Here is a 14,901-nt window from a genome sequence, read left to right on the forward strand (position 1 = left end):
GCCTGCAGTTAACGATGCCTACATGGCATCAGTTTTAGGGACACTCATTGCTCGTTCAAGAGGTCTGAAGCTGGGGCTGCGGAGATGGCTCGGCACTTTAAGAGGACTTGTTGCTAAATTCATAGGAATCAGAGTTCGGATCCCAGCGCCACATGACAAGTCAGGTGTCTTGCAGACACCTGTAACTCCAGCTTTTAGTGATGTCCTCTGTCTTCCGCAGATACCCCCACACACAAATAAATAAGGGCAATCTTTAACGTCAAAAAGAAAAAAGTCCAGAACTAGGGGTGGTGGTGTAAACCTGTAGCATGATTAATAAAAACCCAGAGACAAAAACTGGGGTTCAACCTGAAGGTGAGAAAAGCAAAACAGCCAGCCACTGGCTCCCACCTCAGTCCAAAATGGCGATCCTGCCTCCAGGAATCTCAGAATGAGACTGTGTGTGAGAGCTGTCTCCTCCCATCTTATATTCCTCTTTAGGGGTGGGATTAAAGGTGTGCACCACTGCCGCCCAGTTTCTGTGGCAACTAGTGTAGCTACTGGGATTAAAGGTGTGTCACCATTGCCTGATCTGTAAGGCTGATCAGTAGGGCTGTTTTACACTCTGATCTTCAGGCAAGCTTTATTTATTAAAATACAAATGAAATATTGCTACCTACTTGTAATCCAAGTGTATAGGAGCTCAAAACCAACCTCAGCTACATAGTGATTTGGAGGCCAGCCTGAGTTAGGTGAGACCCTGTCTTGACTGGTGTTTTAGAGCCCTGGACCAGCATTTGTGTTGTGGTTGTGGTTGGATGGTCACTTTGTTGAGACTGGGTCTCATCGTGTAGCTCAGGCAGTCTGGGACTCACTATATAGACTAGGCTGGCCTTGAACTCTTAAGTGCTGAAATTAAAGACTTTTTGCCACCACCTTCAAAAGCACTTGTTTTTATTTGTAGTGTGAGGGTTAAGGCAGGTTTGTAGCTCTGGCTGTCTGGTATTCCCTGTGTAGACCGGGCTGACCTGGAACTCAGAGAGATCCACCTGCCTCTGCTCCTGCTCCCTAAGTGCTGGGATTAAAGGTGTGCGCCACACCACCCAGCCACTTGATTTTTTTTTAATTAATATTAATAGTTTAAAAAAGTGCAAATAAAAACCATCACATACCGAAATTAACCAATTTTTAAAGGATTTTTTAATGTATGTGAGTATTTTCCCTCCATTTGTCTATGTAGCCCATGCGTGCCTGGTATCAATGAGACCAGAAGAGGGCCTCAGATCCCCTGGAACTAGAGTTACAGACAGTTGTAAGCCACTGTGTGGGTGTTGGGGATTGAACCTGAGTCCTCTGGGAGAGCAGCCAGTGCTCTTACCCATTGAGCCAACCCTACACCTCACACACTTGATTTTTGAGTAAGAGATTCTTGTTTCTCTCGTGCCGCATTAGCTGGATTGAGTTACGTCATCGCTCTGCGTCATGAAAATTAATAAGCACTGGGCCCTTTAGTTTCAGCTCCAGAATTCGTCTTTGAACATGGCTATCAAACTTATCTGCCCACGGAGAGCAACGAAAACCAGACAGCCACCGTGATCTCGCTCCCCGCCAAGACACGTGCCAAGAAGCCCACCACGTCCCTTGGGCAGAAGAGACTGGGCTGCTGCTATCCAGGTAAAGGAGGCTCTGGGCACCGCAAGGACAGACAGGGTTCATAAGGTTTGTTTTAATGGGGGGAGGCTGGGTCCTGACTGTAGCTCAACCAGACCTGGAATTCACTATACCGCTTTGGTGGGCCTCGAACTCATGATTCTCCTGCCTCAGCCTCCCACCTGTTGGAAGTAAAGGCCTGAGCCACAGTGCCCAGCTTCTTGGTGAATTCTTATTATTCCTTAAGGTTTATGAGTGTAAGTCTACACCTGTGTATAAGCCTATACCCTCCTCCCACCACGTGTGTCTGATGCCCAGAAGAGGGCGTGGAACCCTCTGGAACTAGAGTCACAGGTGGTTGTGAGCTTCCATGTGGGGGCTGGGCGCCAAACCTGGGTCCTCCGGAAGAGCGGCCTGTGCGCTAACTGCTGCACACCATTTCCAGTCCTAGTTACTCTGGTTCTTATGAATCTTCAGTCTTCTGTGAACAAGAGAGTCAAGCATTTGTCTGCCTGATGACTGTCTTTCTAGCCCATGGACCATGTCGTAAAGCAGTGGTTCTTAGCCTTCCTAACACTACCATCTTTTATTTAATGCAGTTCCTCATGTGGCAGTGACCCCCAGCCATAAAACTAACTCTCTGCTACCTTATAACTATAATTTTCGCTACTGTTATGAATCATGTAAATATCTGATATGCAGGGTATCAAGGAGGTCCTGACCCACAGGTTGAGAACCGCTGTTGTAAAGTATGAGTCCATGCGTCATTATTCTGCTGATTCTTTTGGTTTTTAGGGTTTTGGGGGGTTTGGGTTTTGTTTTGTTTTGTTTTGTTTTTTTGGGGGGGGCTTTCAAGACAGGGTTTCTCTGTGTAATAGCCCTGGCTGTCCTGGAACTCACTCTGTAGACCAGGCTGGTCTCGAACTCACAGAGATCCGCCTGCTTCTGCCACCCAAGTGCTGGGATTAAAGGCGTGCGCCACCACTGCCCGGCCTCCTTTGATTTTGGTTTGTGTCAGATCAATACTGTACTGTGTCTGGTATGTGTTGTCAGTGTCTTTCCTGTGTTGCTGGCCACCTCTCCATGGTGTGGCAAGTTGACCACTTCGGTTTTCTCTGGACTCTTCCGTTGGCTTTTTCAGGTTGCCAGTTCAAGACTGCCTACGGCATGAAGGACATGGAGCGCCACCTGAAAATCCACACAGGTAAAGTGACGTCATTCACTAGGTAGGGTACCCTTGAACACCCACCCAGGAGAAGCTGGGGACCCAGAGATGTCAGACATGTGACAAGGCCCAAGCCTCACAGAGGTCAAAGGAACACAAGTACAAAGTAAATAAATATACAGTTTGTACACGTGATTATGACAGAAACATATCTAAAGCAATCAAAACCCAGCAGTAAACCAGGCAGTGGTGGCGCACGCCTTTAATCCCAGCACTTGGGAGGCAGAGGCAGGCGGATCTCTGAGTTTGAGGCCAGCTACAGAGTGAGTTCCAGGACAGTCAGGGCTGTTTGTTACACAGAGAAATCCTGTCTGTGCCCACCCCCCCGCTCCAAAAAAAATGAAAACCAAAACAGCAGTGGAGAACGTGAGCACTGAGCCAGAGGCCAGGAACTGCCGTGGCCACGTGAGCCATCCGTGTGAGAACTGACGTACCGTGGTTAATCCGCATCAGATGCAGATGGTATTCAAGTGGGACATGTGTCATGTATGGCACCACGTTAGTAAAGAGAAAGGAGAGTGTTTGTTTGTTTTTTGTGTCCAGGGCTGGCTGGGGTCAAACCGGAGGATACGCGAGCATTGTTTCCGTCGGTCATTTGATTTGTTGTTGATGTTGATTGTTTAGAAAAGATCTCACTATGTAGCTCAGGCTAGACTAAAACTCATTATATAGCCTGGGCTTGCTTCTAATTCTCCATACCCCTGCCTCACTGGGGTCATAAGTGCTCCCCACCACACCTGGCCAGGGACAGCGGCTTTCCCACAGCTGCTTTCTTTACTCGCAACACAAAGCATGGAAAGGGGAACCTGAGGTGGTTTGCTTTAGAACAGCAGAAAGGGCCAGAGGATGGCTCAGCAGGAAAAGGAGCTTGCCACCAAGCCTGATGACCTGTGTTCAGTCCCTAGGACCCATGTGGTGGAAGCAGAGAACCAGTTTGGGAACTTTAGAACATTGTCCTCTGACTTCCATGTGCACTTTGTGATCCACATGCTCAAGTGTGAACACATGCGTGCGCTCATACCACACACACACCACACACAATTTTTAATGTAACCAAATTTTTAAAGGAGAGAAAAACATCAATGCTTAGAAAAAGGAGAATTAAGTGGAGGTATTTTAATTTTCTTGATACAGTCATCCTTTAGACCCCCCAGATTGCTGTCAGGGAGCCCCCATTCCCAGAGATGCCAGAAGCTAAGGATGTTCTGCATAGTGCCCACATTCGCCCTCCGGGTACCCACTGCACTGCGGAGGACTGACCCTTCCCACCAGAATGCCAGCCCCACAGTCTCTGTCTTCTCAGTGCAGTTATTGCTTATGCTTCAAATATCATTTGCTCCGCAGCCATTTGAATGCACAGTTGCAGGGTTCTGTGGCTACAGAAGCCAGCTTGTGTGCTGTTATGGTTTCCAGATGTTGCAGATAGAGAAAGAATTGCTGCCAGGCGACTTTAGAGGAAATCTGAGAGGTTCCCGGTCAAGTGACCCAGAGGCGTAAATTCCAAAGGGAAGCATAGAGAAGCAAGGAAGCAATGGGCCTTCTCACATTCTATCGGGCAGCCTCAGCCCTTTGAAAGCTCAAACAGCTAATGGCTATCAGCTGTGACCCATGAGTGGCACTGGGGTCACTGTCCTGTCCGCTGGGCCTCACACTGCCAAGTCACATGGACTTATTCTAATTACCCAAATATTAACTTTCATAAATAGTGACTCCCCCCCGCCATGTGGGCTGCGCAGGTTAGGGTTTCATTGAGTAAATTGCACACATTATCAGTGACAACTGGGGAAACTGGGTCAGAGTATAAGTGAAGACATATTGGTTACTTTATTGTTGCTGTAGGATGTCCAACCAATGCCACTGGAAGGAAGGAAGGTGGGGAAGGAGGAAGAGAAGGAGGAAGAGAAGGAGGGAGGAAAGGAAGGAGGGAGGGAGGGAGGGAGGGAGGGAGGGAGGGAGGGAGGGAGGGAGGAAGGAAGGAAGGAAGGAAGGAAGGAAGGAAGGAAGGAAGGAAGGAAGGAAGGAAGGAAGGAAGGGATTGAAGTTTATTTTGGCTCATGGCTTGACGGTGTCCAGTCCATGGTGGCAGGATCATGAGGCCGCTGGTCACATGGTACCCACAGGCAGGAAGCAGCTGGTCACACAGCAGCCACAGTCAGGAAGCAGAAAGATAAACCCCGATGCTCAGCTCACTTTCTCGTTATTCAGCTCAGGACCGCAGCCCAAGGATGGTGCCATGCCCATCCAGTGAGACTTCTCTACAGACCCCTTCACAGACCCCTTCACAGACACGCCCAGAGGTGTCTCCTAGGTTTCTCCTAAGTTGACAGTGAGGATGAGCCATCGCTTGCTGCAGCAATCTTAGATCCGTGCCTGTGTGTCATCTGAAGACACCGCCGCACAGCAGGGTGGGTGACCTGAGGGTGTCCTTGCTGGCCTCTTTTAAGGAGGGTGGTTAGGGTTGGTGGCGAGCACCCCATGTGGTTCCTACCTGGCAGAGCTGTTGAAAACCAGCCTCTGCGTCACCAACAGGCAGTACGCTAGTGCAAACTCACAATCCAGAGGGCACAGACAACACCAGGCAGCAGACGGTGCAGAGAGATGAGCTTGATCTCAGTAAAATGACTTTGTTTCTGCAGTGTTGAGGGTCAAACCCTGGGCCTTGTGCTTGCAAGACAAGTGGTCTACCAACTGAGTTATATCCCTAGCTCAACAAAATGATCATCTTTAAGAAATTGTCAGATGTAATTTTTTTCGAGACAGGGTTTCTCTATAACTTTGGAGCCTGTCCTGGAACTAGCTCTGTAGACCAGGCTGGGCTTGAACTCACAGAGATTTGCCTGCCTCTGCCTCCCAACTGCTGGGATTGAGGATGTGTTTTTTAAGATTTTTTTTTATTGTTATTATTATGTATACAGTGTTCTGCCTGCCTGTATGCCTGCATGCCAGAAGAGGGCACCAGATCTCATTATAAATGGTCGTAACCCACCATGTGGTTGTCAGGAATTGAACTCAGGACCTCTGGAAGAACAGGCAGTGCTCTTAACCTCTGAGCCATGTCTTCATGGATGTGTTCAGATGTGCCAACCTTACTCTGACACGATCAGCTTTGGCACACTGTCAGCACGGAGCTCTATACATACTTGATCTACAGAGTGGAAAGTGAAAATCTCACTGGTGTGCTGACTCACAACTGTAATCCCAGCACTCGGGAGGCAGAGGCAGGCGAATCTCAGTGAGTTCAAGACCAGACTGGTCTACAGAGCAAGTTTCAGGACAGCCAGGCCTATATAAAGAGAGCCCGTCTCCAAAAAGCAAAACAAACCCAAAAAAGCAGAAAGATAAGACAAACAAAAGACAAGGTAAGAGTAAAAGTCCCTACTTAGAACATGTTACTTCCTAATATACCTCAAAGTCACCAACCTTTGTAGTCCATGCTGCAATATTTTGAATTTTTTGCATGCAGATATAAGGCCTACGACAGACTAACAAATTATTTTATTGTATTTATTTTATTGTTTGGAGACAGGGTCTCAGTATATAGCTATTAATGTCCTAAAGCTCACTATATAAACCAGGCTGACCTCATACTCACAGAGCTCAGCCTGCCTCTGCCTCCCTGGGATTAAAGGCGTGTGCTACTATGCCCAGCTCCAGACCACACTTATTTTCTCTTATTAAGCAAATATGATATTCTTGTCCCCACTTAATAATGTGTGTCCTTATTATTTTTAAACTTTATTGTTTGCATGTATGTATATGTGTGTACACACATGCTCATATGCCCACTGCTTTATCCGTGTGGAGGTCAGAGGTCAACTATCATAATCTGTTCTTTCCTGCCACGTGTGATTCCCAGGAATTAAACTTGGATCACCAAACTTGATGGCAGATGCCTGTAACCTATAACCCCTAGAGCCATCTCAACATTTGCATGTCTTTGTGCAGGTGTGTGTGTGTGTGTGTGTGTGTGTGTGTGTGTGTGTGTGTGTGACTGGGGAACTGATTCAGTAATTTATAGCCCATCCATAAAGTAAAATCTCTCAACCTCAGCTGCTTAATGGTGTGGAAATGACAGAAAGGACTACATGAGCCAAACGAAGTCAACAGGGAGTGGAACAGAATCTGCTCGAAAAGCCAGGGAGCCCTGGATTTTGGTCCCAGCTTTGTGAAGAGGAGGAAGTGAAGTCCACAGACAGTACAATAGAGCGTGAAGGGTCTGAATCAGTGCAAGGGCTAGGGACGTGGCTCGGGTGGTAGGGCACTCGCCTGACATGCACGAAGCTCTGGGTTCCGTCCCCAGGATGGCATCAGCGAGTCCTGGCGCACGCTCGTAGTCCCAATACTGTTTAGGCAGAGGCTGAAGTTCAGGATCACAATTGGCTTCTTGGCAAGTCCAGAGCCAACCTGGGATGCACGAAACTGCCGCAGATAAAAAAGAAGACACTAGCTGGCACAGGTTTTTGTACTAAATACACACATCTACAAAAACTAATTAATTAATTAAAAAGAGGTGAGGCTGTACGTAGCCCAGTTATAGAACACTTGCCTAGCAACCCCGAGACCCTAGCTTATTCCCTAACCACACGTAAACACACACACGCACGTACATGCACACATGCACCTCTGCGCTGGTGAGGTGGTTCAGTGGGTAAAGGCGCTTGCTGACAAGCCTGAAGACATTATAAATGAGTTCAATTCCCAAGACCCACATGGTAGAGGGAGAGAGCCAACTTGTGCAGGTTGCCCTCTGACCTCACATGCCACGGTATGCACAAGCCCACACAGAAATATCAACATGCATGCACTTAATAAATAGGAACCCTCCAGATCAGAAGTGAGCCGTTGCTTACATGCTGATATCTGCCATCAAGGGTCAGACTAAACTGCTTTAGCAGAGAGACCTAAACAGCACCTACGCCAAGATGAGGAAGAGGGCAGTGGAAAAGGCGGGCCACGCGGGCCCAAGACTGTAAAAAAGGAACGGATGGAAGAGAGATGGCTCTTTCACATTACACTCATGTCCTCAGCGCGTCTGTGTCTGTAGAATAAAGTAATACTTTAATATTGGATTGATTTACATATCAAAAAAGGCAGTAAAAGAAAATATGCTGGGGCTGGAGAGAGGACTCAGAGGTTGAGAGCACTGGCTGCTCTTCCAGAGGTCCTGAGTTCAACTCCCAGCAACCACATGGTGGCTCACAACCATGTGTAATGAGATCTGGTGCCCTCTTCTGGCCTGCAGGCATACACACAGACAGAACATTGTATACATCATAAATAAATAAATAAATAAATAAATAAATAAATAAATAAATATTTTAAAAAAATATGCTAAGTCAGGTATGGTGATGCGCAACTTTAACCCCAGCTCTTGGGAAGCAGAGGGAGACAGATCTCTGTGAGTTCTAGGCTAGCCTGGTCTACAGAGCATGTTCCAAGGCTACATAGTGAGATTCTGTCTCAAAAAGAAAAAAGCACAATAATCAAAATTAATAACATAATACAAGTTTGGTGGATGAGTGCTTGGCCCTAAATAGAATGTTTATAAAAGTTGTAAAACACGGGGAACATCGAGTAAAGGGGTCAGAAATAGCCAAAAGGTAAGCAGAAAGTCTTCAACATTCTTGTTTTAAAGCCTGGCATAGTGAGGCATGCCTCTAACACCAGCACCTAGAAATTGGAGGTGGGGCAAGTTCAAGGCCAGCCTGGGCTACAAGAATCCCTGTCCAGAAACAGCAAACTATTTTGTTTATTTTTTAGTTGCTGTGTACTTTTTAGCTAATAAGGAATTCCTAATCATCTTGGGGAAAAAAGTTTGAAATCTCTTAAAAAGCCACACAGCAGAGCCACCACTCCACCCCGGGGCCTGCAGGTTGATCCTCCCCGAAGGTGTCGGGAGTAAACGTTAACGTCTCAATCTTGTTTCCCGCCACGGCTTGCTGTGCACCCAAAGGTGACAAACCCCACAAGTGCGAGGTGTGCGGGAAGTGCTTCAGCCGGAAGGACAAGCTGAAAACGCACATGCGCTGCCACACGGGCGTCAAGCCCTACAAGTGCAAGACGTGCGACTACGCAGCGGCCGACAGCAGCAGCCTCAACAAGCATCTGCGCATCCACTCGGACGAGCGGCCCTTCAAGTGCCAGATCTGCCCCTACGCCAGCCGCAACTCCAGCCAGCTCACCGTGCACCTGCGCTCGCACACGGGTAAGTCACGCCGCGCCGCCTCTAACCCCAGCGCGGGCACCTGCCGTCCGTGGGCAGCTGGGAAAGAGAGGAGCTGGGGCTGGTGGGTTAGAGCACTTGCCTGGCGTGCACAGGGCTGCATCCCCAGCACCGCTTAACATGCGTGGTGGCACACACCTGTAACCCAGCACCGGAGAAGTGACAGCAAGGAGGATCAGGTCATCTTTGGCTGTGTCCAGAGTATAGGGATAGCCTGGGCTACGTGGGACCCTGTCTCAAGGAAACAGTTTTAAAGGCGCTGGGGTGGCCGACCCTCCTTCCTTTTGCCTTTGCCTTCTCACCTGCGTGAAAGAACCTGTCCCCGTAACACAGGAGCAGCTGTGTGGCAGTCCATCACCTTCTTTGTGTTTTTATGGAACTCATATGTGCAGGGCTGAGGGACTATATTCCATGAAATAGATACAAACAGTAAAGCCATTCTTAAATGTTGCACTGTGTTCAGACTAGCGCGCCTTAATGGGGAAGCATGCAGCAAGGGCCGGGTTATGGCTCTGAGGTAACTCTTGCCTGGCCCATCAGAGGCCCTGGTTTGCATCCTCGGTAGCGCTTCTTAGCAGCCATCACCCTGTCTCCACGGTGTACTGCAGCAGGTATATTGTGTGGTCCTTCAGGTCCACAGGCGTTGATGTTGGTGTTGGCTTAGCTTAACCACGTGTGTGAAAAGGCTTCTGCCTACCTCTGCCTGGGAGCCGCTGGGTGTGGGCTTGGCGGCTGTGCATTGGTCTCACCTGGGGTGATCAGACTGTACCCCATTTTTCTCTGACCCTGCTCTCAGGCCTGGGGCTAGCCCAGGTGTAGCGCCTGCACTATGGGACGGTCCGCGAGCCAGGAAAGGGGCTGGAGATTAAACACATATGCACACAGACAGAGACACGGGTCATTCTTGAAACAAGAATGCCCCCTTTATTGTGCTCCAGGGCAGCTTATATAGGGATCCTTAACTGATAGCCATGCCCCAGCCAAACCCACCAGAAATCACTACCCTGCCATAAGGAACTCGTGAGGGTCTCGTGCTCAGAGCAGCTGCAAACACAGGAAAACAAGTTGTTTTGCTCAGAGCAGCTGCAAGCATTGGAAAACAAGTTGTTTACAGGAAATTCAGAGTCTGGGGGTCCACAGCCCCTAACACCCAGGCTTGGCTTCGTCATGGTTGCCACACAGGAACAGGCAGGCAAGCCCAATGTGGAAGCCCACTGAAGCCTCGGATTGCATGTGTCCACAGGCAACACGTTGGCACCTAAGGCAAGTCACAGGCTGGATCTGGTGTCAGGGATGGGCTCGAGCTCACCCATGGGACGGCCACCACCAGATTACATGGCAAGGGACAGGGACAGGAGAGGAATGAAGGTTTAGTACCATTCGTACAGACAGTCACCACGACCACGACCACCTTTGTCCCCACCATCAGGCTCATCTCTGACATTCACACCATATCCAGGACCCCCATAAATCTCATCCAGCCATAGGATCACACCAAGAGATGGGGACTGAATGAGGGCCCTCAGGTCAGAAAGAATAAGTCTGGTTGTGGCATACTGGAGCCCCAACAGTGACAGCAATCCCGTTTGGGGAATGGTGAGAATGAGAGCTTTATCTGTGCCTGGTCCCACACATGTCTAAAATCTCTCTTGGCATATTCCCCCAGATCCCTTTGTTCAGGCTTGGTTGGCGACGAGTAGTGTCTAGTTCTGGCTCATAACCCTGCCCACTTGGGACATCTTCTCAGGCTATATTCTGGACCACTTCTAAAGACTTGGCATCCCAAGTCTGCCATTCCTGCTTGCTGCCCGCAGAAGGGGGTGTGTGGGTACACATGCATGCTACCTGCAGAAGGGGGTGCATAGGTACACATGCATGCTGCCCACAGAAGGGGGTGCACATGTATGCAAAGGCCAGGGAGGATCTTTTTCCTTTTTGTTTTAGTGGAGACTGGTACCCCTTGTGTGGATCTGCCTTTAAAACTTGAGTTCCCTGAGCTGGGAATGGTGGTGCAGGGGCACACCTTTAATCCCAGCACTTAGGAGGCAGAGGCCAGGTGGATCTGAGTTCGAGGACAGCCAGGGCTACATAGAGAAACCCTGTCCCAAAGAAGAAGAAAACAAAACTTTAAGTTTCCCATTTATTTGTACAATTTAAAACTAGTTGTGGGGCGGGCATCCTGCCTCTCTAGACTCAGTTGTAGACATTCCTTCCTCTGACACTGGGGGAGCTGGGAGGCTCCTGGCGCCAGGGTAATCCCTTTGGAGGTGAACACAGAGTCTTACACTAGGGTTTCCCTTTCTCATTTGGTTCTCGTTCAGAGGTTATATCCTTGGACATGATCCTGGTCCCCATGCCTTTGTCTAACTTTAAAAGATAGTTGGAGGGGGACTAGAGAGATAGCTCAGCTATTAAGAGCACTGACTGCTCTTCCAGAGGATCTGGGTTCAATTTCCAGCACCTACATGGCAGCTCACAACTGTCTGTAACTCCAAGATCTGACACCCTCACGCAGGCAAAACGCCAATGCACATAAATAAAAGTAAATAAATTATAAAAAGTTAGCTGGAGGCTCTGGAGAGATGACTCAGTGGTTAAGGGTGCTTGCTACTCTCCCAGAGGACCAAAGTCTAGCATCCACATCAGGCAGCTTACAACTGGCCACCTATACTCCAGCTTCAGGGGATCCACAGCCCTTGTCTAGACTCCGTAGTTACACACACACACACACGTTTCCATGTACACACAGACACGTGTACATAAGTAAAAACTTCAGTGTTCTGTTTTGTGTGGAAACAAGGTTTCACCATGGAGATCCACCTGCCTCTGCCTCCCAAATGCTGAGATTAAAGGCGTGTGCCACCATTCCTGACTAAAGTAAATTTTTTAAAGAGCTAGTAGAAAATGACTTCCAAGGATGCTGACAACAGATTATGTCTAGAAAATCCTTGCCTTTCCTTCCACACTCTGCTTGGAACCCACTGGGCTCTTTAAGTGAACTCCCTTCTGGGACCAATCATAGCACTCTCCAAGCTCGAGCTGCTGGGTGTCTGTTTACCAGTGTGCGGATTGAATAACTTTAGTGCCTGCATCTGGATGTCTGCTGTCAATGTGAACTACCATTTTTGCGGCTTGATTCCCAAACCCATGCTGAAGATTTGGGCTCTCTACGTCCCTAATAACCTACCCTCCCCCAAACCTCCACACACAGCAATATCCTCCATTCTTGTGCTGGGGAGCAGCTGAGGCCCCTGTAGGTAACTCTCTGTCCCCAGCTGGGCTTTCAGTCTAAGAAGCTGCTGACTGTGACGAACGTCACTGTGCCCTGGGCTGGAGTGATCCGCCTCTGCACCACACGTCTGTCCATCTGTCCGTCTGTCGTCATTCTCCTGGGACCAGCGGGCTAGCAAGGAGTGACCTTCTCATGATGTGTGAGCAAGACATTCCCAAAGACAGAGCCGTTCCAAAGTGCCTAGCGGGCCTTGTTTTCTGTCATCCCAGCACTTCGGAAGTAGAGGCGGGAGGATCAAGTAGTTCAGGGTCATCCTCAGATATGTAACCAGTTTAAGGCCATCCTGGGCTACATGACACCCTATCTCAACAACCCCCTACTAAACAAATGACGGACAGGCAGGTGAAATAACACTGTAACTCAACAAAATGTATACTCCGTGGAGACGACACATAATTGGCACACAAGTGGTGCACAAACATGCATGCAGACAAAATACCTATACACACAAAATAAATCATTTTAAAAACATGTGGGATTAAAGAAAGAATAGTCGGGGCACGGTGGTGTACGTCTGTAATCCCGGCACTTGGGGGGAGGCAAAAACAGAAATTTAAATTCAGCTACATAGGGAGTTAGAGGCTAGCCTGGGCTACAAGAGCCCCTGTCCCAAAAAAATCACAATCTCTAGAAAAGAGTTGTTAGCTCTGCGACCTAGCTATAAGATTTGGTTCTGAGTTGTTGGGTTTTTTCCCCTGGATTTCGTCACTAATGCAATTGATGGAGAGAACAAAAGGAAATATCTGTTATTCCACTCTGAGCAAATTCTATGAACTTGTCACCCAGGGGACTCACCGGGTTTCAAAGCCGGCAAAGCAGTTGAGCAAAAATAATTTGGAACGACCGTCTAGAAGCTGCTGTAATTCCAAAACCCGCCGCTAGGTGGCGATGGAATCGCTGCTAAGGCACATGTGGCTCGCTACTATTCTTTCGGTGGTTTTAATGGCCGTCTTAATGTAATTGGTTTCTTCTGTATTCCTGGTTTTATTTTATTTTGTGCGTTTGAAACTTCCTGTAGAAGGGTTCTGTGAGTTTTACAAACTGCCGCAAGGGGGCGGCATTGTTTGAAGGCAGGGGGGATGCTAATGTTTACTGAAAACCCATTTGGGAGCCCGGGATATGGTTCAGTCTGTGTTTAGCACTCAAGCACTGCTGGCCATAGTGGCAGAGCAGACACGTAGTCCTGGACTGCGGGCAGAGGCAGGAGGACTCCAAAGGCTCACTGGCAGCTAGCCTAACCTACTGGTTGGGCCCAGGCCAGTAAGAGACGCTGCCTTAAAAAACACAAAGGAGGGTCTGGCAGTGGTAGCCCACCCCTTGAATCAGAGCACTTGGGAGACAGAGGAAGGTGGCTCTCCGAGTTCAAAGCCAGCCTGGTCTACAGAGCGAGTTCCAGGACAGCCAGCTACACAGAAACCTTGTCTGGAAAACAGAAACACCAAGTAGACAGCTCCTAAGGAGCCGAGCTTGAGGCTGATCTTTGGAACCCACATCGTACACCCTGTATTTGCATAAATTAAAAAGACTACTTAGGAATGCCTGGGGCTTTAAGGACCAAGCAGCCACTGGCACAGCCACTCATCCACGCGTGGCTGTTTTCATTTTCCTTCTGTTGCTGTGATTAATGTTATGACCCGAGGCAACTTGAGAGAAGAAAGGGCTCACAGTTCCCAGGTCCCAGCCTGTCACTGAGGAAAGTCAGGGCAGGAACAGAAGCAGAAGTCACGAGGGAGGCTGGCTCGCTCTCCGGATTGTTCTCTGCTAATTTTCCTGTACATTTCAGGTTCACCTAGGGACAGGGATGCCCAACAGATCCATTCTCAATCAAGACAAGCTTAGCAGGTCTTCAGGTGAAGGTCTCGGGTGACTCTGGGTTGAGCCAATAAAACTAACCAGGAAAGTGGCCATGTGACAGTAAACTGGTGTAAACAGATGTAAACAGCTGCATTGCCCTAACATGGCTGAGACCTGGGCTCAGTCTTCGGCACAGGAGAATGGCTGGCCCTGATCCAATAAGCTTTATTTATAAAACCACCAGTGGCCAGGGTTCAGGCCACAGCCTGGAGCTTCCCTCTTCCGGTTCAGGAGTTAGCACACCTAATGGTAAGGGTAATCAACCATGTAAAGTTTTTGTTGTTTTGTTCAGGCATCTTGGTTTCCTGTGATTATGTTAAACTGACCCCTGCAGCCTCTAGTTGAATGCCTTAGGCAGCTCAGGATGACGTCATTGGCCACCTACCAATGAGTGAAGCCTGATCGCAGTCTTCAGAGGGTGCAGGGTGCGTAACTGAGACTGCGCAGGGCTTGCAGGAGTTGAGCGACTCGTCGCCTTGCTCCGCAGTCAGTCTGGCTTGGTAGCACGAGTGAGTTACGCGGGCTCGGGGCCCCACTCATTTGTAGAGTAGTGCTCAGACCAATGTCAACAATGGCTCCTGCCTTGTAGGGGTGTTGCCAATAGGGACAGTCTCACCCTGTAGTGTGCTTGCCGTGGCTCCAGCCATCCTGAATCAACCTAAAACTCTGCACCACTGT

The 14,901-nt window shown here is 48.8% G+C and overlaps 1 protein-coding gene across 2 annotated transcripts in view; it reads left to right on the forward strand.

Moving 5' to 3' along the window:
- Positions 1 to 14,901, forward strand: part of Zfp64 (ZFP64 zinc finger protein) — a 56,372-nt gene that overhangs the window by 12,308 nt on the left and 29,163 nt on the right. For both annotated transcript variants that reach the window (XM_057781821.1, XM_057781820.1), the window contains exons 3-5: positions 1,492 to 1,653; positions 2,771 to 2,833; positions 8,808 to 9,059. In XM_057781821.1, the coding sequence (XP_057637804.1) occupies positions 1,492 to 1,653; positions 2,771 to 2,833; positions 8,808 to 9,059 (477 nt within the window). The remainder of the gene's footprint in view (positions 1 to 1,491; positions 1,654 to 2,770; positions 2,834 to 8,807; positions 9,060 to 14,901) is intronic.

This window comes from Chionomys nivalis, chromosome 9 (genome assembly GCF_950005125.1).
Source record: "Chionomys nivalis chromosome 9, mChiNiv1.1, whole genome shotgun sequence".
Classification (NCBI taxonomy): Eukaryota; Metazoa; Chordata; class Mammalia; order Rodentia; family Cricetidae; genus Chionomys; species Chionomys nivalis.